The 24,386-nt window shown below is 52.9% G+C and overlaps 2 protein-coding genes across 3 annotated transcripts in view; both read left to right on the top strand.

The window, feature by feature from the left end:
* The window catches only part of ALKBH3 (alkB homolog 3, alpha-ketoglutarate dependent dioxygenase), a gene marked incomplete at its 5' end in the record, with an annotated part of 33,758 nt that extends 30,957 nt beyond the window's left edge, over positions 1 to 2,801 (top strand). For both annotated transcript variants that reach the window (XM_079708621.1, XM_079708620.1), the window contains 2 exons: positions 1,691 to 1,789; positions 2,544 to 2,801. In XM_079708621.1, the coding sequence (XP_079564747.1) occupies positions 1,691 to 1,789; positions 2,544 to 2,621 (177 nt within the window). In that variant the 3' untranslated portion in view covers positions 2,622 to 2,801. The remainder of the gene's footprint in view (positions 1 to 1,690; positions 1,790 to 2,543) is intronic.
* A 19,966-nt stretch (positions 2,802 to 22,767) lies between these two features.
* On the top strand, positions 22,768 to 23,857 carry LOC307056019 (uncharacterized protein C11orf96 homolog). Its single transcript, XM_079708398.1, has one exon. It carries the CDS (start codon positions 22,859 to 22,861, stop codon positions 23,228 to 23,230), a length of 372 nt encoding a protein of 123 aa, XP_079564524.1. The 5' UTR covers positions 22,768 to 22,858; the 3' UTR covers positions 23,231 to 23,857.
* The last annotated feature ends 529 nt before the right edge of the window (positions 23,858 to 24,386 follow it).

The following is a 24,386-nucleotide window of genomic DNA, read 5'->3' as shown; positions in this document are numbered from 1 at the left end:
GAGATCTTCATCTCAGGATTCTCTTCCTGTTGTGTTAAGTGTCTTTCCTGTCCACTGCACTCTCCTGTCTTAGTGTCTGTGCTTGGTTTATAGACTAAGGCCCCGTTGTACTTCTGGATTATATAGAGGGCAGCAACAGTTCTGTTTCTAGCTGTGTTGAACCTTGATCTGGTAACTGACTTTACAGCCTAAATCAAGGAGCCTTGGACCCTCTGATCTCATGAACGATGCACTCCCTTCTGATATCTTTTCTTCAGTAGAACATACATCTCCTCTGTCTGGAATACTTTCTTCAGAGAGCAACCTTTTGCTTTTCTGAGATGGAGCTGGGCTACCTGAGGACAGGGTCACCTTCCCACTGGTTGGCTGAGGGGTCAGAGGTAAATGTTTTGGTGCTTACTTATTACTGGAAGACAGAAGGTGGCAGACACAAAATCAATCACTGAGACCAAAAGTTATTTCAAACATTGCTTATATCTTCTGCTTATAAAGTTATGACAGTGCTTGACAAAGTCACTGCCAAGGGCTGGGGACTGGAACCTAGACTGTTTATGGAAGTTCATTTTGTTTTGATTTTGATTTTCCTGGGGGAAATCATTGTAAACAGTTACATTCTCAGAAGCACCCCTACAATAATAAACACAGCATTGCAGTGAAATTAATCCTGTAGTAACCCAAATGTAATCTCTTGCATTGGAAGTGAAGCAGATGAATGGACGAATCTGCCCGGAATGGAGGTGAAGAAGTCAGGAAACTTGGGTCTGTCCCGGTCTCAATTCTTGACGTGCTCTTTGTTCTTGACGTGCTCTCAATTCTTGACGTGCTCTGTGAACAAGGAAGTTGTTTAATGTGCCCCTTTGTCGGCGGTGGAGGAGGAGTGACACCACCTGTTGGCCATATTGCAGCCTGTTCTGGGAGGCTTCATTACGGTGTTGGACGTGAATTGACTTTGAGCTCTGGAAGAAAGGGGCAATGTAAATACGGGCACTTGTATCCTAGGTGCTCAGGAGTTGCGATCCATTCTCAAAGGCTTACACAGCCAGTCTCAGTTTAGCAACACTGTTCTGGTCACAGCAGAGCTCCCTGCTTTGAGAAAATCTTGTTGTTGACTGTTCTGGAAAGAAACAAGAATATATCTCCAAAATACCAAAGTAGCTATAGGAAGAGTTGTGACTAGTTTTAACATAGGTACCAATTAGTGAATTAGCATAAATTATGAGAAGGGGATCAAAACTCATCACACCATGTCTTGTCTGAAAGCCTATTCTCCTAACACTATGTCAAAACACAGGGCACAGAATAAGGCAGATGTGAAGAATTATTGTATAAATGACTCTGAATTCCTTCATCAGCCAGAATGTGCTTTTCTGCATTTTGGATGCTGATAATACTAGTACTAATAGCTGTTATGCTGTACCTAATACGTACCAGTCTCCAAGTAATTCTCACATATGTAAGTTGAGGCTCACAGCAGCCCTGTGTGGCAGGTACTCTCGTCATCCTCATTTTACAAGTGAGTAAATTCAAGAACAGAGAGGTGAAGTAACCTGCCTAAGGCCAGTCAGCCGCCAAGTGACAGAGCCAGTCTGGCTGAGTGGAGGCTGGCATTTCTTTGACCAGTGTCATGATCTGTTGCAGCAACTTGATCACACAAGCAAAAAAATTCAGTGCAATGAATGCTGTTTTCTAGGAAGAGAATGGAGACTACACATATGTGGACAGAGTGAAGTTACCCTTGGGTCACGGGACCTTGTTACTCATGGAAGGAGCCACCCAAGCAGACTGGCAGGTGAGAACATGCAAGCAACGTGGATTTGCTGTCATGTAGAGGCAGTTTCCTGACTGGCTTACGGTTATTAATTTCTATATTAGACGTGGTGAAAAGCAAGTGGCTTTTATAATGAGCAAGAGGCAATAAACTGACATCATTTCCAAGGGGTTTTGATTCTACTGACAGTCAAAATGGCCCTCTACAGCAACGGTGTCCACTAGAACTTCCAGTGATGCTGGAAATACTGTGTATCTGTGTAGCCCAATGTGGTAGCCACTATACACATGACTGTTGATCTCTTGAGATATGGCTAGTGTGCTGAAGAACTGAGTTTTTAATTAATTTAGAGCTGGCAGCCAGTGGCTAGCATATGGGGCTGCACAGCTCCATAGCTTAGGCCAGGCCATTTTTAAGGTGTGCAAATTAAGAACATTTAGCATGAGAGGGGAATCTCATGCCTGTCTGTGATCTCAGCCATTTATGTGTTTTCTTTTGAGCTTTGGAAAAATGGCAGGAGGCTGAGAGGAAGAGCAACACTTAGAAAAAATGAAACTGTCTCCCTGTGAGGGTGTTGACATATCACAGTGAGGGTGGTGGTGGAGATTTGTTTCAGAGAAGAAGACCTTTCTCCACAAGACTTAAAAGAGCTATTGCTGCTCATTGACGGGAGATAAAATTGAAACATGTCTATGTCCTCATAAATAAGTTTTAAATTGCTTTGGAATAAAAGTGTAAGTGTGTGTATGTCAGAGTTATTCATATTTCCATTTAGCATCGAGTGCCCAAGGAGTACCATTCTAGAGAACCAAGAATAAACTTGACCTTTCGGACAGTTTATCCTGACCCTTGAGGGGCACACTGGTGATGTGAGGTCTTGGAGAGGGAAGCTGTGCTGAGACTGAACAAACCTTCCACCATGAAGAAACTTCCGGAGACTGGTCCAGCTGCTCTCATGGTGTGGCTCTTTGGAAGATGTGGATGGGATTTGCTTCCCAGCTTGGAGTCCTATTAAATGACAGCCTGCAGTTCATGTTTGTAGTATGTTTACTGTGGGAACAGTAATCCCTAATCATGTTTTGAAATCACATATTTTCTTTAGGCAAGTTAAAAACTGCTGTGGCTGTGTTCACAGATGATTTTGTCCATAAGCAGTTTTTTTTCTGCCCTCTCCCACTTCATTTGAAGAAATATGAATGGACTTTGCTTCCGGGGTAAATCCACACATGTTTGTTCCTTGTGCCTTTAGCAAAGTGGAGGTATACATATGAGTCAGTGACTCTGGAGCCTTCCGTAGGCAGACAGCTGCTAAAACCCAAACAGAGCTTTGCTGAAGTCTGCCTTGACTCCTGAACATCTTGGCTTGTGTGCTATTGTGATGCAAAGCTGCATATTCTGGGAGCACTTTATTTAACTGAGTCTCCTTGCCTGTCCATCTTCCCAGGATATGCCCAGACAGGTTACAGGCCTCTGAATAAAGAGCAGAGGTGGTATTCTCCAGTGCATCTCCAAGCAGCCACCTGGACTACTTGAAATACAAGAGAAAACTGTCCCCTCAAAGGGAGGAAGAATTGAGTGATGTCACGAGAAATTTCGGCTGAAGAGCAGCAAATGCCCTGCTAGTGGCAGCTGTTCTACATAGATTAGTTCCCCCTGGAGAATGACTTGAGTCATTTAAACCCTAGCCAGATAGGAGCGGGAGCGGTCCTACAGGGAATAGACTCAGTTACCTAACAGTCCTGTTCACTTTAGAGTTCAGTAGCCCTATGACTAAGGCTTTCTTCTGACTCAGTGTTTTCTTCTACACATGTTCACGAGATGAAAGGGTTAGTCTCTGATGTCACCAGGGTTCCCAAAGCAGACAGAGCAACTGCCCCTTGTTGCATCATAAAAGCATGTGTCTTCCTGACCCCTTGACTTAGGAGCAGCATGCCAATTCCAAACCAAGACAGGGAAAACCGGAGAGAAAGAGAATGGATTTAAATGGATGAAAGTAGGGCGAGAGAGTTAGAGTTCCCCTTAGCTCCCTGCGGGGAAAGTTTAGTGAGCCTTCTTGCTTTTGATCTTGTTTCCATTCCGTGCTGTAAGATTGATGATCTCCATGATCACAATAAAATGCCAAAGTCTGGGCAGGCTCTTCCCCAGAAGGCAGATGGTTGCCATGCCTGGCCAGGCGCTGTTCTCTGACAAGCTCTGTAGCTTCTTGAACCAGAGTCTCTTTCTTTTAAATGTTGTTGCCTGTGTGTTGCTCCTTTCTCTAAGAAATGCTAAATGCTTTATGAAATCTGAACATCATACTGACTGAGTCTTCCCGTGAGGGAGGTACAAATCACCATAACTATAAAATGAAACCTATTTAATCCCTAGCTTTCCTCCAATTCAAACAAACACAACCTGGCCAGGGTGGTGCAGCCAGCTTCGGCTATGAGTCGGCTGCATGACCTGGGGAAATTCCTCTTCTGTTCCCACAAGTGACAGGGCTGGCAGATGACTCCAGGTCTTAACCACATCCCTCCTGACCCGGGGTCATGCTCTCCCCTCACATCAGCTACGATTTCACCTTTTCCCTCATCACTGCTGTGTCTGTCAGGGAAACTAACTCCTACTCTTCAGCAGACAGCCTGGACGACCACCTGGGTTTCTTCACCTGAGAGCAGCAGTCTTAGGTTTTGTTTCTTGCTGTCAAATGCCGGAACTGCCATTCTTTCTACCACTAAGATAATGTCCCTTCTGAAATGTCAAGTAGGTACTTGCCATAGAATAAAAGTACAGGGTTAGGACCGGACAGGAATTCCAGACCCCGGCAAAGGAGGCCCATGGTCAGTGACTGCACCAACCTGTTGCTGTGTTTTACTGGTGGTAGATCTTAACTAGGAATTAAGGGCGAAGCTATTTTTGCCAACATTACTTGTAAAGCAGAAGGAGCAAATATAACAGCTGCCGCATGAAGAAAAACAGGTCTAGTTTTTTAGTTGCCCGTTTTTTGAACTTTAATAACCTGCCAGGACAATTTAATAACCATCCTAGGAGCTTTTCATACATAATTCCTAATCCTCCCTGAAGCCCTGCCAAAACAAGATGCTATTCCCATTGTAGAGACTAGGCAACTGAGCCTCCAAGAGGTGAAGTCATTTCCTAGGACTTATGAACGGCAGAACCAGCACACACAGCACAGGTTAATGCCTAGACTGTGGTTTTCCCTCTGCCATGCAGGATTTAGGCAGAATAGTGGGCATCCCCAGGTCCATGAGCCTCAGGGCTTGCTCATGCAGAGCGGGCAACCCAAGCTCACCCTAGTGCCCTGCTGGCCAGGCTGACTGCCAGGCCACTCTGTTTGTCCCCTGGCTTTCCTGTGAACCAGTGCAGGTATCTGCACCTCATCTCTCCTTAATCAACATGAGCATCTCCTAGTCAGAAAATCTGCTGCCAACTGGACTAGAACTGTCCAGTTTACTGGGGGAAGCTCCTTTTGGGGGGACACAGTCCAATTTATGACAAATTAGACAAATTCTCATCTAACCTTCCTGGCAAGTGACTAAGAACGTTTCTTGACCATATCCAAGCAAACTTTCAGAGGTAGACAGGTGGTCCCTTCCTCCCTTCATTCTTATCTGTGAGTGCATTTGGGGACCCTGATGCCCGGACTGAGCATCAGGCTTCCTCACGATGCTTACCAATACCACGACTCCGATCAGCAGACAGCCCGAGAAGCAGGGTGAGCTCTGCACGCTAAAAACATGTTGACGACAGGCACCTTGCCTCAAAGCATGGGTCGGAACAGTCTGACACAACATCAGATTGTATCCTCAGTATACAACTAACCACTAACTCACATGGCATTGATGATTCCTAATAAGTTTGGGTCACAGCTCATAAACCTGCCATTTTCCTGTGACACTCACTCCCTGCTGCCTCCATGGCTGGTATGACCTGCCCTCGCGAGTGGCAGGTATGTCTGGACCTGGTCAGTAAGTGGCACCGTCTCCTGAATTGTGTCATGGCAACCCCAGAAGAGTTAAGTGGGCACTGCAGTGAGCAGAACGCTCCAGTTGGACGGCTTCAGAGAAAGCCCTGACACATGATGGGTCCCTGCCCTGCTGGGAATATTTCTTCCTTGAGTTCTGGCAGCTTTTACTTGGCTGCAGAATATCTAAGACCCACTTTGCCTTTTCTGGTCATAAACACTTGTAGTGTTGAATCTGAAGTCTTGATTGCTTTATTTTCTTAACTGTGCCTTTGAAAAAGCCGAATGTTTCCATAGTGATGCATTCTGTTTGTTTAAATCTTTACATATATGTGGTTCCACCCACACGCTCTCCTCAGAGGGATTTAGTTTACAACTGTCTCCTTACCCCCCTCCCAGCTTCCCTTTGCAAGGAACCCCAGTATGAGACCCCTGTCAGTTTTGTGCTGCTGGAATCCATTCTTGGATATGATGATTCCTGTGTCTCGGGGTCAGCAGGGAAATTATTTTGATGTTTACTAATGAGGGTGGAACACAGGCTAATGGTGCCTTTTCCAGCTGGCTTAGTACTGCTGTGACAAATCAGAAAAGACTTCCCCAGCCTGTGACCAGAGCCCCATGCTGGGCTGGGCTTTCAGCTGGGCGCGTAGGAAAACAGGATAAATTAGGTAGTATTTTTGTAGCTAACATTACCCAAAAGATTGTTTTCTCAGATGAGCCAACTTGGAGATGACCAAGGCATGTGTGACACTGTTATCATTACAGTTATTTGAATGCTATCACTCCCCCTCCATGTAATGGTGATGTCATACTCCCTGGACACCAGGGACAGTCCCTATTCTCATGTGGCCTCCACGAGTGTGGACGTGCTCAGGCAGGATCCTGGCCTCTGACCCCACTAGCTTTTAACTCTGGACACAATGTCTAGGTTTCTAAAAGGGAAGGAAAGGTGAAAGCCAGAAGTGTAGAGTATTTACTGGACCTGTTGCATACATTATCTGACTTATTCTTAAAAGCAACCCTATGAGGCGGTTGGTTGGTTTTTTAAACAGATGAGGAAACTGAGGTACCTAGAGAGGATAGATTAGATCCTGAGACTGGGTGTCCCTCGTGGGCAGGCTGCTGCGTGGTTACTTGTCCGCAGGCATTTAGTGCGATCTCTGGGCCTCCCCCGGCCCTGGCGTAGGGGGGATGGGGGAAGCCGCAGCCTGAGTCTCCGGGGCTGGAGGGTCTGTGCTTTCTCATCCCCTTTAGCAGCCGGCAAAACCTCGGGTCCTTGCCTGGGAGCCTGGAAGCTTCTCCCCAGGGGGCGGGAAGCAGGAGGAAGTGGTGGGCCAGGCGCGGGGCTCTCGAGGGCTGCGTGATCAGGTTGCAGTTAGCCGCCCACTGCAGGAAGGGTGTGGGCGAGCGCTGTGACCAGCGCCTGCCGCGCAGCGCCTGTGATGCTCCAGACGCCGCCCCCCCCCCCCCCCACAAGGCGAGCGCGAGCCTGCCGGAGCAGCATTAGCCGCGGAGACCGAATGGCGGCCTCGCCTTTCCAGGAGGCTGCAGCGGCTCCCCGGGCCGCTCTGTCGCTCTGAGGACTGAGTCAGAGCCTCTGCCACGAGGTCCCTCCCTGCCCCCACCCTTGTCTGCATGAGGATGGGACCATCTAGGAAAGGAACCCACACCCTCCAGAAGGCGATTCTGGGTTGCGGGCTGTGTCGTCCCTGCCTAAAGAAGGTTTGTGGGATGGGTGGACGACGGATGCCGTGAGGGCCTCCCAGACTCGGGCCTGGGGTATTCAGGCTGCTGCCCACCCGGTCGGGACTCAGGAGAGTCCAGGAGAGGAGGAGGGCCCCCCAGAAGTGTCTCCCCCATGCCCCTGTTGGTTAGAGAAAACTTTTCTGGAATGTTTTCTCTGAAAAATGTATCAAGGGATTAGCCACTAATTTCTTCCCTGCACCCTGTCTCTGATGTTCGTTGTGAGCCTCTCTTCACCGCGTGTGAAGGGGAAAGGAGGAGTTAGCCTAGAGGCAAAAATCTGGGGAGGAAGTCTGAGTGTGTGGCTTCCCGCTCGTCCCCCAGTCGGCCCCCTGGAGGGCCTCCGTCCTGGGCTGGGAGGGGGGGCCCAGAGAGGAGAGCTGGCGTACTCTCCCCCTGCCTTTGCTCTTTGTCTCCACAAGTCCTGTGAGGGCGTAGGCTAGGAGCTACTCTCCCCGCTGGACAGATGCCCTTCTGAGGGCCACCCAGGGCCACGCCGGCAGAAGCAGCGTGAAGAGCCACAGCAAGTGCCCAAGCCAGTGTTCTTCCCACCGCTCTGAGGTTCCGCGACCTCTTCTTGAGATCCCCAGCTGAAGGCAGACCCTGGTGACAAGAGGGAACATGGGCACAGACAGCCCCAGAAGGTCGCAGTGCCTGTTGGGGCAACCCTCCAGGGACTGGTGTTGGCGGTCTCCATGCCGCCCCGGCCGGGTGGCTCGGCACGTGGCCAGCATCCCTGGCGCAGCTCGAGGGAGCGTCTTCCTGCCGAACATAGAGCAGGCTGAGCTCTGCACCAGCTGCTCGGGGGAGTTAGCTGGACACCTTCAGGCAAGACTGGTCAGGCCCCCCTTACTGTCACAGTGCTGCCTGCAAGGGTGGAATTAGGAAAGAGCTTTGACACCCCCCGCTCTGTCCCAGGCTCCACATCTGGCAGACTTACTGCAGAGCCCCCGTGGGTCTAGCCTCAACTTGAGCCAGGCTGACCTGGCCTTGAGTCCCACTCTGTCCTTCCTAGCTGAGTCACCTTGGACCCGTCTGTCAGCCCCCAAGCCTCAGTCTCCTCAGCTGTGAAGTGGACACAGAGGCAGCCACCTCTCCGAGGTCTTGTGAGGGTCGAGCTCACGAATGTGACATGTCTGACGCTAATGTGCCTAGCAATGTAATCGCTTTAAGTAGAACACTCCACATGCCCTGCTAGCCCCAACCCTAACCCCTCTGCTGGGTGGGCAGTGCCACTGTGACTGACAGATGGCCCTGTGACCCTACCTTTCCCCTTGCCCGGCTCCCTGGGTGCCTACACCTCTGTTGCGGGCAGTGAGGGGAGGCCCAGTGGCTGTGGGAGGAAGAGTAAGATGGAAATTGTGCACGCAGAGGCTGATCATATTAAGATCCAGCTGCACTTAAGTGTCTCCTGGGAAGCTCTTTACAGCGCACTGAAGAGAGCTCCCAGATGCCAAAGCGGCCTTGCATCGAGGCACGGTAGCTCTTAGCAGCCTCGCCACATGCTCCCCAGGTAATTGGTCTCCTAATGCACCAGCCCTGGCTGGGTTCCACCGCCTCTTCCCCCTCGGGTCAGTTCATGATGTTCCCCAGCCTGGCGAGTGGGTCACAGACCAGTGTGACACACTCCCGCCAGTCACATTGTTTTCTTGTCCTTGCAGGCCATTTCTAGATTCTGTACAGAATGCCTTGGCCTGGAAGAGTAAACAAGATTGCCAGGCAATCTTGAATCAGGAATTCTGTTCAAGACCAGGGCTTTTATGTCCAGAAATTGTGTGTTAGATGCAGTAGGGAACATATAAAAGGGAGACACCACCCCTCCTATTACAGATGGAAGTAAACCAGTATGGTTTTCATTTTCTTCTTCAATATTAGTGTTTATTCCTAACTACAAAAGGGATATGTGTTCTTGGTAAGAAATTTAAAAGAAAGATAAAAGGAAAATCATTTATAACTTCACACCAGAGATGACAGCTCTTCACATTTTGCAGTGGATTTCTTCTTCTCTACACGTTTGTATACTTCAAAAAAAAAAAAAAAAAGAAAGCAACTTCATACTGAACTCATCAACTTGTAGCCTTTTGCTACTTATTTTTTAAATTGACGCATGATGCATGACATTAATTGTTGTTCCTTAAGAAGTGGCTGCATAGAATGGTATATAGTTGTATCATTATGTACCCAGTCCGTTGTGTCGGATAACTCGAGCATTGTTCAGGTTGGAGTTGCTTTTGCTATTTGTAACCATTCTGTTGATTTTGGAAATCATGAGAGTGGATGGTGGGGCGGCAGTGTAGCTAGGAGTCCAGGATTTGGCCTCAATCAGACCTCAATTCAAATAATAAAGGAAGAGATAAGTAACATTTTTATAGAGTCTGAATATTGTGCCAGGCACTGTGTTAAGTGCTTTACATACATTAACTCATGATTTATGAATCCACATAACAGGCCATGGGCTAGGCATTATTTTTATTCCCACTTTACAATTGATGAAACTGAAGCACCACCCCTCCATTTTTGCAGCCGTCCTATGGCCAAACCTTTGTGCACGTGTATGATTGTTTCTTAGAATACATTCCTGAAAGTGGGGTCCTGGCCCAGATTTGGAAGGCTATACGTATTTTTAAGGCCTTGAATACATAATGTGAATGACTTTCCAGAAAGGTTGCCCCAACTTCTCCTACCACCAGTGTTTGCGTATATTTGAGAAAATCGTGCCATGCTTTGAGCAGCAATAATGTGCCAGGCCAGTGCTCTAGAAAGCTTCTCTCCTTGAAGGAGAGGCTGTGCCTGGCACAGAGTAAGCAAGCACTCAGTACATCTTAACCAGTGTTAGAATTGTCACGTAATGTGTCGTTTGTTGAGAAAACAAGATGCATATTTGAAGAACCTCAATAACAAGGTGAATGTGGAACAAGGGGTCCTGACAGTGAGTGCCACACGTGTTGGAGGAATATGGGACGTAATTTGGGGTAGTGGTCATGGAAGGCTGCATGGCGGAGGAGGCACTTGGAGAATGGGAAGGAGGACCCTGAAGTAACAGCCTGAAGGCTCATGAGCAGTGGAGCCTAGGTGGCTTGTGTCCAGGGCTTGTGTAGGGAGTGCTGAGCTGGAGGAGAGACAGTGAGAGAAGAAGATGGGCCCAGATCAGGCCTGGGAGCCGCCCCAGGCCAAAGGCTCTGATAGTGGGGAGCTTCCGAGGGCTGAGACTTTTAGGAAAACGTACTTATCAGGAGGGAGCGAGGGGATGGGACTCGAGGTGGGGAGACGTGTGCGAGACCGGGACGGGAGCCCAGGCAGAGGGCTCTGCGTGTGTGGCCTGGTAGGCACTCTGGGAGCAGTGAGGAAAAAGGATGTTGGGTTTCCTGGTGCTGGTAACACCCTTCTTGCCGCGAGTCCTGAAGCAAAAGAAAAACAGACACAGGGCTCAGCTGTGAGGTCAACATGTCTGACAGAGCTGGATGGGAGACCTTGGCTTCTATCCATGACCATGGTCAGGCTCTTGATACTCCCTCACCAAGTCTGCGCCTTGGGGCACCCTGTTCAAGGAAACAGCACAGCAGGCCCTGTCCCCACCAGCTGCTGGGAGAGTCGCTGCCAGCCTCGCCACGCCTGCGCGTGGAGAGCCGAGGAGGTGGGCCTCCAGGCCTGCTTCCAGCAGGTGGACGCTGGCCCTTCCCCGTGTCCCTCCCTCCCAGGCGGGGGACACAGGAGCCGAGCAGCACACTCGCTCTCTGTGGGCGGGCACATCTGCAAGTGGGCAGGAAAGGGATTCGCCGTTCCCCCAGGCCACTGCCTTCTCCAAGCTCCCGTGTCAGAGAAGGCTGTCCTCCTCTCCTGGAGGAGGGACTCAGGGGGCTTGGGAGAACATTTCCAGTATTCTTCCCCCTCCCGGGGCTGGAACCTTCCTTTCCTGGTTGCAACTAAGGTAAGAGATACTCCCCCCTCCCCGACAGTCATCCTGCCCCATCCAGGATCCTTTGGAGGAAAGGCTGCCGGGAATCAGCCGGGCAGGGGAGTGTCCAGGTGTCAGTTTTGGTGCCGTGTAGACCTGGTTCTAGAGCCAGCTCCTCCGCTTACTGCTGTGTGGCCTTTGGCAAATTTCTTGCCCTGAGTTTGTCTGCCAATGAGACTGTGTTGTTGTGAGAATTGAGCGTGACAGTGTAGACCCGTCTCGGTCTGGGTAACTGTCATCATCAAATAATGTAGACGGGGAGGAGGATCCTCCAACCTGCGGGCTTGGGGCGGATCTCACTGTGATGGAGGTGGCGTGACTTCTGTGTAGACGGGTCTGGGACAAGGCCTTGGGGGAGAGCGGCCCCAGCCTGGCCAGGAGAGACTCAGGAGGCGGCTGTACAGGGGCCACTGGGGTGGGGGGGCAGTGGGAGGGAGTGTGGAAAGGGACCTGATTCTGGGGTGTTCCACGGAGGGGGGCTTGGGAGGAGGGAAAGGAGGCAGGGAGAGAGCCAGAGAGGAAGGAGAAAGTTCTTTCACCCCATTGCCCCCCACCCCAATACAAAGCAGTGTATTCTTCCCACTCTCGCCTGGGAGCAACATGGGGTAACAGTTGGCAAGGCTGATTGTGTCTAAGGTTAAAAGGTGAGTAAGAAGTTGGGCCTCTGAAAGGTGGCCCCTGGGTGCTGGGGCAGTAGTGTCCTGGCATCCTGTCTCGGGCCCTGGGCCAAGCCCGTCTGCACTTGGCCCCACTTTTCCCACCTGCAGAATACAGGGGTTGCACCAATTTAATTTTTTGTAGCTGTTTTGACCACAGTTCATGTTTAAGAAAAAAAGTTTACACACACATTTAACTAAAACTAAAGCTTAATAGAACAATACTTTATTACACGTCTCTACTCTGATGTTGTCTGTTGTGCATCATTCAAAAATGCTGGTGATGGCTCCCTAACTGATTGTATGGCCCACTAATGAGCCACACCCCTCGCTCTGAACACTGACCCAGCTCATCTGGAAGTTTCCTTCCTGCGCTGGCAGCTGGCAGTTCTATTCCATTTCCTCTGGCCTCATGACCCCCATCAACCAAGCCTTTGTGGTTTTCTTCTTCGTATCTTCAAACAGTAATCTCAGATGCGGGAGGGAGCCCTTGGCCTGATGGCACTGCTCCGAGTGCCCTCTCACCTCCGTGGGAGGTCCTGGCGCACCCACTGTCTGGCTGGGCCCTGCCTGCACTGCGTCAAAGATGCCTGTGGGTGGGGAGGGCCCCGTGCCATCACCACGGGCAAAGGAGTGGGTTTGGATGTCATCCACACTCCTCTCCCCACCCCACCCGGCCACTGCCTGGGCCAGAGGACACCAGGCTTCTCTCTGGAAAAGTTGTTGGGGGGCTTCCCTGGTGGCGCAGTGGTTAAGAATCCGCCTGCCAATGCAGGGGACACGGGTTAGATCCCTGGTCCAGGAAGATCCCACATGCTGCAGAGCAACTAAGCCCGCGTGCCACAACTACTGAAGCCCGTGTGCCTAGAGCCTGTGCTCCGCAACAAGAGAAGCCACCGCAGTGAGAAGCCCACGCACCGCAACGAAGAGTAGCCCCCGCTCACCACAACTAGAGAAAGCCCACGCACAGCAACGAAGACCCAACACAGCCAAAAATAAATAAATAAATAAATTTTAAAAAAAAGAAAAAAAAAAGTTGTTGGGAAGTGGAGCCTCCCAGTTGGAATTCCAGACTCTTCCCCAGGCACAGCCGCTTCACCGTGTCCCTCCTTTCACTGAACCCCTGTCTGGGCAGGTCCAGGAGTCACCATCGTGGGAGCTGCTGATGGATGAGATGAGCTTTGGCAGTGACAGACCTGGGTTCAAACCTTAGCTCTATCTCTGCATGGCTGTGTGGCCTTGTGAAAGTCCTCTAACGTCTCTGAGCCTGTTTCCTCATCTAAAGTTTGGAGATGGGGCTTCCCTGGTGGCGCAGTGGTTGAGAGTCCGCCTGGCGATGCAGGGGACATGGGTTCGTGCCCGGTCCGGGAGGATCCCACATGCTGCGGAGCGGCTGGGCCTGTGGGCCATGGCCGCTGAGCCTGTGCGTCTGGAGCCTGTGCTCCGCAACAGGAGAGGCCACAGCAGTGAGAGGCCCGCGTATCGCAAAAAAAATAATAATAATAAAAAAAATAAAGTTTGGAGATGGCAACACCCATCTTGCAGGATAAACTTAAGGGTGAGATGATAGGTACCGAGTGCTTTGTGTTGGTGCCTGGCCTGAAGAAAACTCGTTCCTTGAAATCCCATCCCCTTGGGTGTCCCTGTGAGGGAATGGCTGGAGAAATGGCAGCTGTTGCTGCCTTAAAGAAAGAAGGGGGAGATGTCTTCCATGGGCCAGTTATAGGAGGGCAGTGTCGGAGAGAGGCTGCCTTAAGTGGGCTGTTCTGGGAGTGACCTGCAGCCCCAGCGTGTCCAAAATGTGCAAAGAGACTGGGGTGCAGCAGGCAGGCATCTTGTGTCCACTGGGCAGCCGGAGACAATGTCTGAGGAGGCAGACAGGCAGGGATTGGGGAGAATGGAGTCTCTGGGCCCCCATGGCGGGCCAGGAGCTTTTCACGAGGCTGATGGTGTGTGCCAGTTCAAGGCCAGGCTCACAACACATCACACAACAGGGCATCGTTTCAACCCTAATTTTTTGGAATACATTTAAAAATTCACCCTCCTGCAGGGCAAGTTTTACCCCATTATGTTCTCATAGAATAATCTGGTTTGATCCTCATAACCGCCACCCTGGGTAAAGGATGGGGCAGGCACAGGGCCTCCGCCTTCACAGGGTAGCAGTGCAGAAGAACTTTCTGGCAAACACTAGAACCAGGGTGCCCAAGCAGGCAGTCTCGATACGCTGTTTGCCTCTTCTCATGCTGTTACCCATTGCCGAGGCTGCGTGAACGTCTTCTTTGTGGGTTGTCTTCAGAACCCACAACACTTTCTTTTTGGTGCCCCCCTGCCATGATGATAATTATTGAAACATCCATATCCGGGCTCGGATCTGAGCCAAGCTGGAGACAGGCATGAGCGCACCTCTATCTTCAGAGACTGCTGTTCCTGGGCAGCTGCTTCCCAGAACACAGAAAGCCATTCCTCCCAGGGCTCCTGTGCGCATTGGCTCTTGATAGCTGTAGACCCCGGGGCTCTGACAGCTGAGGCGACTTGCCCAAGGCCACACAGCTCCAATAGCAGAGGCTAGCCCGGAGCCCTTTGAAATGCTACCTTATGCAGCTGGGATTTGGCACTAACTGGGAAGACCTCTGGCCCCGTCACGTCTGTGTTCTCGGCCAGCTCCAGCTGCCCTCTGCTCTGTTTTGCCAATAACCAGAAGACTCTCCTTCCAGGGCAGAGACTGGCACTTTAACCTTGGAACATAAATAAGTTCCTGGGGCTTGCTTTGGGGAACACATGGGGCTGGCTCGTGGTTCAGTAGAGGCGGTGAAATTTCTCAGAATTTGAGGTTGCATGCGCTGCTTTAGGCCTACTAGCTGGGGGGTATCTCTGGGCCTCAGTTTCCCTGCCTATATGTGAGGGGCAGTGCCAGATGGACCCCTTCCGGAGAACCTGTCCTCAGGCCAGCGAAGCTGGACTAAAAAGTTCAGGACTGGGTTCCATCCTTATTCTGCCGCCACCTTGCTGCTTGCTGTGTGAGCTTCATCTAGTTTCCCTCCCCTCTCTGAGCCCCTGTTCTCCACTCAAAAGACAGCAAAGATATCCCTGCTTTGCTGAGGTCATAGAGGGGAAACTGCTTTGCCAAGCTCAAGTGCCACAGATGGTAATGTTATCATTATCCACGTAGTGATTTCCTGGCCAGCAGGCCCGGGAGAGGTGACACTCAGGCCTGCAAAACACGCAGGAAGGACTGGGCCACAGACCCTGGGCTGCCAAAGCTGTGCCAGGTAGCAAGCCCTTAGCAGGGAAATGCATTCCCATTATTCACATCAGCAAGCCAGGCCCACAGCCTGGGCATGATTGTTGGGAGGTTTCCCTGGGCTCTGGGTCCCCAAGAATCTCCCTGATCCCCAGTCCAGGATGGTGTTCCCTGGGGTTCATCCTGGGAGTGAGGGGTTGTCAGGGTGCCTCCCCCAGTGGGATGAGCCCTGCCGTGCCACCTCCAGCAGCCTCCCTGCCAGCAGCTGGTATTCTGTTGCACTGCGTACAGTGAGGCCCAGATTAGACAGTGAGCTCATCGTGACATGAATGGGGCCACCGGGGGCGTGGAGGGGACTGGAGGCTGAAGATCTGACTTGAGGGTATCGCTGGGGATCTCCCTGCACCCTATCCCTTCTCTCTGTCTCTCAGGCTCACACTCTCTCCCCGCTCCCCTGCACACACCAACACCCTCTCTTGGAGCTTGCTGGGGATTGTCATGGCAACCGTCCGGCAAAATTATCAAAACACTTTTATGCTCACAGTCTTACCAGACCAAGAGCTCATTCTGAGTGAGGCAGAAGCAGGTGGTTGGATGCTGAAGCCACGGGCTTTGTGCGGAGGGCCCACAGCGGGGGAGAGGGCGCAACAGGAGGGGAGGGTGGGGCCCGGCGGCAGGACCCCTGGGGAGAGGCCTTGGCACTTGTTCCTCCCCACTCCTTATGCCACATTCACATTTGTATTCCATCTCCGCACACCTGGATTCACACACACACACACACACACACACACACACACGTAGACAAGCGGTCGCTGAGCCAAATACACCCAGAGTACAGATGGACCCAAACAGCAACATGTGGAATAACCATGACCTCATTGAGCGCTTGGAGGCCTGAGATCCACTCTGGGGAGACTTCTGGGTGAGCAGGAGGGCACAGCCAGCTGACCCAGGCTTCTAGCTGGCAATAGGTCTGTGCCAGGGCAGCAAGGCAGCCACAGGAAGAGGCCAAGCCCTCTTGTCGGGAAGCAGAGGAGGACCTGTGACCAGAACCACCCTGACCTGGTTCTTCCCACCTTGCTGCGCAGCCTCTGTGGCTCACTGCCTCTCTGCATCCCGGAACGGACTCAGCATCCCTGCTCCCTTCTGACCTGGGACAGGGTACCGCAGGCTCCCTTGGAAACAAAGCCCTGCTAATAGCCGAATAACCGGTGGTCGCTATTTTCAAACCCTGGTTCTGCCCGAAAGCCAAAGTGTGGGTGGGGATGGTGGAGGAGGTGATGGCACGAGCCCCTCCCCAGTCTGCTGCCATCTTCCTGCCCCATCTGCTCCCCCAGCAGCCCCCTCCATGGAGGGGAGCCTTTCCCTGCAGCCTCAGCCCGGGCTGCTTGCCCCTCTCTGGCCCAAGAGGAAACATCTGCTTCCTGCAACTGGGTCCCCCCATCTGTACATCCTTCCAAGGATTCTAGAATATTAGAGCTGTAGGGGCCCCCAGCAAATCCGAGTCTAGCCTCCTCACTTTACGGATGGGGAAACTGAGGCTCAGAGATGGGAAGCAGTGGGTTCAAGGCCACAGGGTATGTGGCTGATAGAGCTGATGCTGCAACCTGGGTGTCTGAATTCTAGTCCTGTGCTGTTCCCGTCACATCAAAGGGATGGTGAGATGCACTGTTGCAAACAGTGAGCACTGATTTCTGAGTCAGGCAGACCTGGCTTGAGTGGCGGCGTCAGCACTTAACACCAAAGGTGACCCCGGTAAGCTGCAAAGCACCCTCAGTCCTCAGCTGTAAAATGGGGTGATAGTAGGGTCCCCCTTAAGGGATGCCATGAGGAGGATTTAAGAGAGGCACGTGTAAAGCACTATTGGCACAGAGTAGGTGTTCCACAGATGACGTTCTCTGTCCTTCCTCTGCAGTTCCAGGGCTACAGGCCTGCTGAGAACAGGGACCATCCTGCATCCCCAGTAATGGCCACCCTGTGTCCCAGGGTGGCCAGGGGGAGCAACCTAGCCTGTCCTGGAAAGACAGAGTCCACCGGGAAGGCAGACCACACTGACAAGTACGAGTAAATGAGAAGGCCTTGCAGACGGCGACCGAGGGGGGAGCCTTGAAGAGGGTGGCCAGGAAGGCCGCTCTGAGGAAGCGGCAGGGGAGCTGAGACGTCCTCGGCGCAGGGAAACAAAGGGCTTGGCCCAGGCCTCACAGGAAGTTCAGGTGGAGCCAGGCTAGGACCTGTCTTTAGACTGCCATTCTAATCATCTCCCTCCTTCTAGAAACCTCCTTCTCTGGGATTCTGACATGTTCTGGTGTCGCTCTTACCCTGTTGGATGTTGCTTCTCTGAGTCCTTGACTGGCTCATACTCCTCCCATTGTTGACTGGTTCCAGCCCTGCTCTGTCTGGAAGGTGGGTTTTCACCCGCTCCCCTGTCTACACCCTGACGAGTCCCACACGGCCACCTACATCCCTCGCCTCTCCTCTAAGTTCCAGTGTCCTGCTCGACCTCTCCACCTGGATGTCTAGTGGTTCTCTTGGCTAGGACAATCTAAGTCAATATAATAGAGACCCCAAATTAGAGTAGCTTAAAAATACTCAGTTGGTGGCACTCACAAAATAGCTCCAAGGGAAATGTTTCGGGTTGGTAGAGAGCTCCATCCCACAGGGTCATTTAGGGACCCAGACTGAGGATGGCACTGCTGTCTTTAACACGAAACCGCCAGGGCTTCCAGCCAGTGTGAGGGAAAGAACACGGAAATCCCGGGCAGGACTTTCTTCTTAAGCAAGTTAGACAGGAGTCTGACTTCTGCTCACTTGCACAGATGAGAGCTTAGACACACAGCCCCCCGGAGCTGCAAAGGAAGCTGGGAAGTGGGCCCAGCTGGGTGGACAGCTAGCAGTCTCTACCACGCTCCACCCCCTAGAATGGTGAGGCCTTCCTGCCCTGGTGGTGGGGGACCCCCTTCTCTGGGGGCAGCTCCCTCATCTGGTGTCTCCCTGGCCCCCGGCTTTGCCTTTGGCACATTCCTCCTTGTCTGTGGCTCTCGACCGCCACCCAACAGGGTGTTGAAAGCCTGTCCTCCTTGAGCGCTTACTTAGGCTGGGACAATCATGGGCTTTTGAAGTCTAGCCTTTCAATTTCATTGATAATAACAACCCCTTCAGAAACGTAGTAGGCTTTGGGTCTTTCTGCTTCTAGTCAGTTCCGTGGGCAGTAACCACACTCCAAGTTCCTTTCTTGATGGAGTTACTGTCTGTCTGTGTTGCCCAACCCACCTCTTTCTCTCCCATTTTATTTATTTATTTATTTATTGCGGTACGCGGGCCTCTCACTGTTGTGGCCTCTCCCGCTGCAGAGCACAGGCTCTGGACGCACAGGCTCAGCGGCCATGGCTCACGGGCCCAGCCGCTCTGCGGCATGTGGGATCTTCCCAGACCGGGGCACGAACCCGTGTCCCCTGCATCGGCAGGCGGACTCTCAACCACTGCGCCACCAGGGAAGCCCTTTGTCTCCCATTTTAAATGAAAGTTTAAAAGTCCCTGAGGACATTTGAAATAATAGACTTGGATGACAAGGCAATACCCCTAAGAGAATACTTTGCCACAAGGGTGATTCCTTTGTTTGGCTTATTGTTTGGCCTAATAGACAGGCTTTGAGAAAGGCTCTGAGCGCCGAAGGTCTGATCTCCTGTTCTTTGGGCAAAACCAGTTGGTTTTTCCAACCCTGAGGACAGTGATTTTCTATGTTATCTCCTTTTCTGTTCATCTCTTCTTGAAAACCAGGCAATCTCTTTCTTGTAGTATCTTGCGAAAGGCAGCATCAAGCAGCCAACACATGAAAATGTTTTTGGCTCTTTCCAACCATTTTTCTAGAATTAGTGGCTCAGGTAGGCATATGGTCTGCCTTCCAAATTATCACAGGTAATGTTTTTATTAAACGTTTTGTCACAACATAACAAGGGTCATTGGTTTTCCATTCTCCAGTATTTGTTTCCATGTTGCTCACCACCTGTTGGCCAAGCCAGTGCCACATGTTTTAGGGTTTTTATACATGGAAGCTTTCCATTCCTGGTACCAATTTCTGTATCAGAATATTGCTAAGCTGCTATTAAAAGGAACTCCCCTGGGGCTTCCCAGGTGGCGCAGTCGTTGAGAGTCCGCCTGCCGATGCAGGGGACACGGGTTTGTGCCCCGGTCCGGAAAGATCCCACATGCCGCGGAGCGGCTGGGCCCGTGAGCCATGGCCGCTGAGCCTGCGCATCCGGAGCCTGTGCTCCACAACAGGAGAGGCCACAGCAGTGAGAGGCCCGCGTACCGAAAAAAAAAAAAGGAACTCCTCAATACAGTGGCTTTAGGATTAGAGAAGTGAATTTTTCTCTCACATAATATGGTTCTGATATGATCATTTCAGGCATCACCCTGGTGGGTAGTGGATTTTGATGGGTAACCTGCAGACCCCAACCCCACAATGGCCCTCCCCTCCCCAACCTTCTCTTCCCCACACCCCTCCCCTGTATCAGTGGCACCACCATCTAACATTTGCTGAGGCCAAATACAAAGATGTCAGCCTTGATTTCCACCCCCCTCCACTCAACACCTCCTCCCGCCATCCAGTCCATCAGCAAGTTCTCTCAGTCCTATCCCCAGACAAATCCCAAATCTGACCACTTCCCTACAGCTCCGTTTTCTTCACTCTCATCCAGGTCTTCCGTGTCCTATATCTGTGGGTCATGTAACGATCTTCTATGTGGGATGCCTGCTGCTTCCCCTACCCTTTCCAGTTACTCTTCACACGGCAGCCAGAGTGAGCTTTTAAAAACATAGAACGGAGCTCCCCTGCTCAGAATGCTCCAGTGCCTTACCATCGCCCTCAGGATAAAATGCAATCTCCTGACATATACACACTACTATATATGAAATAGATAACTAATAAGGACCTACTGTAAAGCACAGGGAACTCTACTCAGTACTCTGTAATGACCTATATGGGAAAAGAATCTAAAAAAGAGTGGATATATGTTGATATATCACTGATTCACTTTGCTATACAGCCGAAACTAACACAGCATTGTAAATCAACTATCCTCCGATAAAAATTAAAATAAATAAATAATTTTTTTTAAAGAAAATGCCAACTCCTTAACATGGCCCTCAAGGCCTTCTGCGAGTGTCCTTGCTTCTCATGCCTCTTGTCCCCTCCACTTTAGCCACATGGGTCTTCTTGCTGTTCCTGGAATAAGCCAAGCTCCTTCCGGCCTCACTGTCTTTACACCACATTCCCTCAGCCCTAAACATTCTCCCCGCACTGGTCACACACCGGTTCCTTCTTTGTCCTGCAAGGGGCAGACAGCTTCAGTGTAGTGTGTAAGCGAGAGGGCTTAGGAGCTAAGTCGTCTGGGTTTGAATCTCAGCTCTGCTGCTTACTAGCTGTGTGACCTTGGGGAAAGGTGCTTAGCTTCTCTGTGCCTTGGTTTTCCTATCTGTAAATGGGGATAGTAAAAGTACTTGTTATCCAGGGCTGCTAAGAGGATTAAATAAAATAGTGAACACATTAAATGAGTTAATGCATAAAAAGTGCTCAGAGTGTGGCATCTATTAAACACTTGGTGGTGCTATATTGTCCTTCAGGGGGCACTTTAAATATCACCCACTCTGGGGACTTCCCTGGTGGCGCAGTGGTTAAGAATCCGCCTGCCAATGCAGGGGACACGGGTTCGTTCGAGCCCTGGTCCGGGAAGATCCCACATGCCGCGGGGCAACTAAGCCCGTGCGCCACAACTACTGAGCCTGCGCTCTGCAGCCTGTGAGCCACAACTACTGAAGCATGCACGCTAGAGCCCATTCTCCGCAACTAGTGAAAGCCCACGCGCAGCAACAAAGACCCAACGCAGCCAAAAATAAATAAATAAATAAATATTTTAAAAAAAACACCGACTCTGAGGAGCCTTTCCTTGCTTCCTCGCCACCCCCTCCACCTCTCCATCTGCATCGCTATCACACCACCCACAGTACATTTCTTGTTTAGGTGTTTATTGTCTGTCGTGCCCCCTTACCTAGACTGTCACTTTCATGAGCGCAGGGACTTTCCTGAGCTGGTACACAGTAGGTTCTCAATAACTCTTTGTTGAATGGCTATGGAAGGAATGGAGGCCAAATTCCATGGATTCCCTCCTTTCTCAGCAGCCCCGTGAGCTGGCTGCTGGCACCCCAGGGCCGTGTGTCAGAGTAATGCTCACAGTTTCCTCTTGGGAGTCTGGGAACCCTGGGGCAGGGGACCTGCTCTTGCAAGCCAGCCGTGGGGGCATTGGTAGGTATCAACCCCTAACAGGGGACTGTGAGAGCATGGACTCTGGAGTGGAGCCCACTTTTCCCCAGCAGTCTCTAATGGGCTAATTACTTCTCCTCTTTGTGCCTCCACTTTATGTAAAACTGGGAGAATACGAATTACCTCACAGGACTGTTAGGAAGATGAAGTAGGAGAATATATGTAAAACACAGCTCACTGCCTAGCCTGGAGTAAAGCTCTCCAGATGGTTAGTGATCATTATTGTTGTTGTTAGTGCCATATCTAAGTGTCATTCTTCTGAGCACGAATGGGGGTGCGCGAGGGACTTGGGGGGTGCGGGTAGTGAGGAGACAAACAGAAGACAGGGAAGAGAAGTGGACTGGAAAAATCGGGTGTGTTTGTATTCGTGCCCGCGTGTGTGTGCGTGTGTGTATGTGTGTGTGTGTGTGTGTTTGGGGAGGGAGGTGGCATGGATCCAAAGAGGACTTCCAGTCCTTCCTCGGAACTCAGTTTTGGGGAGGCCGGGTGGCCTGGCTCTCCGTGCAGCAAGGAGACTGGGGGCTGCCCCCGCTCCGCGCGCTCAGCGCAGAACCCGCGCGGCCAAATAACCAAGCGCCTTGATTGTGCGCCTCTGGGATTAGGAGGCTGGAGAGGCGGACGTGCGGCCCCCGCGGTCGCAGCGGTTGGTCCAGACTTGGGGATCCCAGGGCGGGCAGGACCCCTGCTCCGGGGCCACCCTGCGCCCCTGCTCCGCAGCGTCCTCCGGAGCCTCGGATGCTCCCGGAACCCCCCGCGGGCGGGGCCTGCCTTCCGGAGCCGGGCTGGCGGGCGGCGCTGGGGAAAGGGCCGCGACTTTCCCAGAGTGGCGGGGCGACGTCAGGCGGAAGGGCGCGGGGCGCGCACGCTTTAAAAGGCATTCGCTGTCATCCGAGCTCGCAGCCGTGGGGGCAGGAGCCGGCTATATAAGCGGCGAGCCGGGCGGCCGCGGGGCAGACGGCGACAGCAGCGGCGGCGAGCGCCTCGGAGCGCAGCGGAGCAGCGCCCCCGTAGCCCCGCGCCCCTCGACGGGTCCGCCTGCCCTCCCGAGGAGCGCCGACCCGGGCCCGCGAGGGCCGCCGCCACCCCGCAGCAGATTTGGATCCCCCGCCCGGCGAGCCCCAGGCTGCTGCCTCCCGGGGGGCCCCGGCGCAGCGGCCGCCCCCGGAGAGCCCCGCCGCCCCGCCGCCCGACCCCGAAGACGCCGGCAGCGCCATGGCGGCCGCCAAGCCCGGCGAGCTGATGGGCATCTGCTCCAGCTACCAGGCAGTGATGCCGCACTTCGTGTGCCTGGCCGATGAGTTCCCACAGCCCGTGCGGCCCGCCAAGCTGTCCAAGGGCAAGGGCCGGCTGCGGCGGCCGCGCCAGTCCCGCTTCAAGACGCAGCCGGTGACCTTCGACGAGATCCAGGAGGTGGAGGAGGAGGGCGTGTCCCCCATGGAGGAAGAGAAGGCCAAGAAGTCGTTCCTGCAGAGCCTGGAGTGCCTGCGCCGCAGCACGCAGAGCCTGTCGCTGCAGAGGGAGCATCTCGGCAGCTGCAAACTGAGAAACAGCCTGGACTCCAGCGACTCCGACTCGGCCCTGTGAGGGGCGCCGCCCGCAGCCGGGACTCGCGCGCCTCGGCGGCCCGCCGGGGACAGGTGTGCGAACCCCTAGGGGCCCCGCCCCCCGGGGTCCCCCCGAGAACCGCCGCCCCTCGAGCGCTTGCACCCTCGCCCGGCTGCGAACTGGTCGTGGCGCCCCGAGCTGCGCTCGCCCTGGGCGGGAGCGCGCGCCGGGGCGCCAGGGAGGGGGCCCGCTTTCTCTGCCCTTGTAAATGTTTATTTTTTAACTCTTCCCAGTACGAACTCTGCTGTGAGTGTGTGCGGGGAGGCGCACCCTCGCCGAGTCGCCCCGGGTCACCAGGGCTTCCCGGAGAGCCGCTCCACGCCCTTGTCCGATGGTTTGCAACTCCGATTTTGCACACGGCTCCACCGTGCCCCCCAGCGCACACCCGTTCACACTCACGCCCACACACTCTCGCTGAACACTTTTATAATTGTTAGGCGCGGCCGATGGGACTCGGGGCGCAGCGCAGCTGCTGCTGTGGCCGGAGGATTGATATTTATTTTTGCATTGCGATGGCTGACGGCGTTTATTTAACGATCTTTTTACCTGGATATGTCTGTGAGACTCCCGAACGGAGACAAATAAAGTCAATATATTTGCACAGTGCATTTCTCAAGGCTCTTGACTTCTTGAACCTTGAGGGCCCAGGCTCCCAAGACTGGGGGAGAAGTGGGGAGGATTCGCTGGAACGGGGGGGCCGGGAATCCCCGGGTGGAGGCAACTCCACAAGCTTCGGTCACCGGAACGACGTCGCGTCCCCGGCGCCCGGGTGCATTACCCGCCTCCCCGGTGGATCCACCGGCCCAGAGCTCTCCTGCCTCCCGGGTCTGTTCCCCATCGCCGGTGTCCAGGGTGGGGTGGAGCAGCTAGGGAGGCGAAGGTTGGCGCTGTGAGGACGGAGAGCTCCTGCCTGGCGTAGCTGACCTCTCAGGGAGACCCGGGTCAGGGTCATCGCCCGGTACCCACCACAGAAGACCCCACTCACTCCGAGCCCTTTCCAGGCGACGGGTGGGGAGATGCCTGAGCCAGCGATAGGAGACCCAGGCGGGGATATGTGGGTGGTGGGGTCCGAAGCAGGGCTGGGAGCTGGCGAGAGTGTGGGTACGCCCTCAAAGTCGCCTGCGGGTGAGGGCCC

Source organism: Hyperoodon ampullatus, assembly GCF_949752795.1.
Source record: "Hyperoodon ampullatus genome assembly, chromosome: 7".
In the NCBI taxonomy this organism is placed as follows: Eukaryota; Metazoa; Chordata; class Mammalia; order Artiodactyla; family Ziphiidae; genus Hyperoodon; species Hyperoodon ampullatus.
Note: the sequence above shows the minus strand (reverse complement) of the source record. Positions and strands in the feature narration are given on the sequence as shown.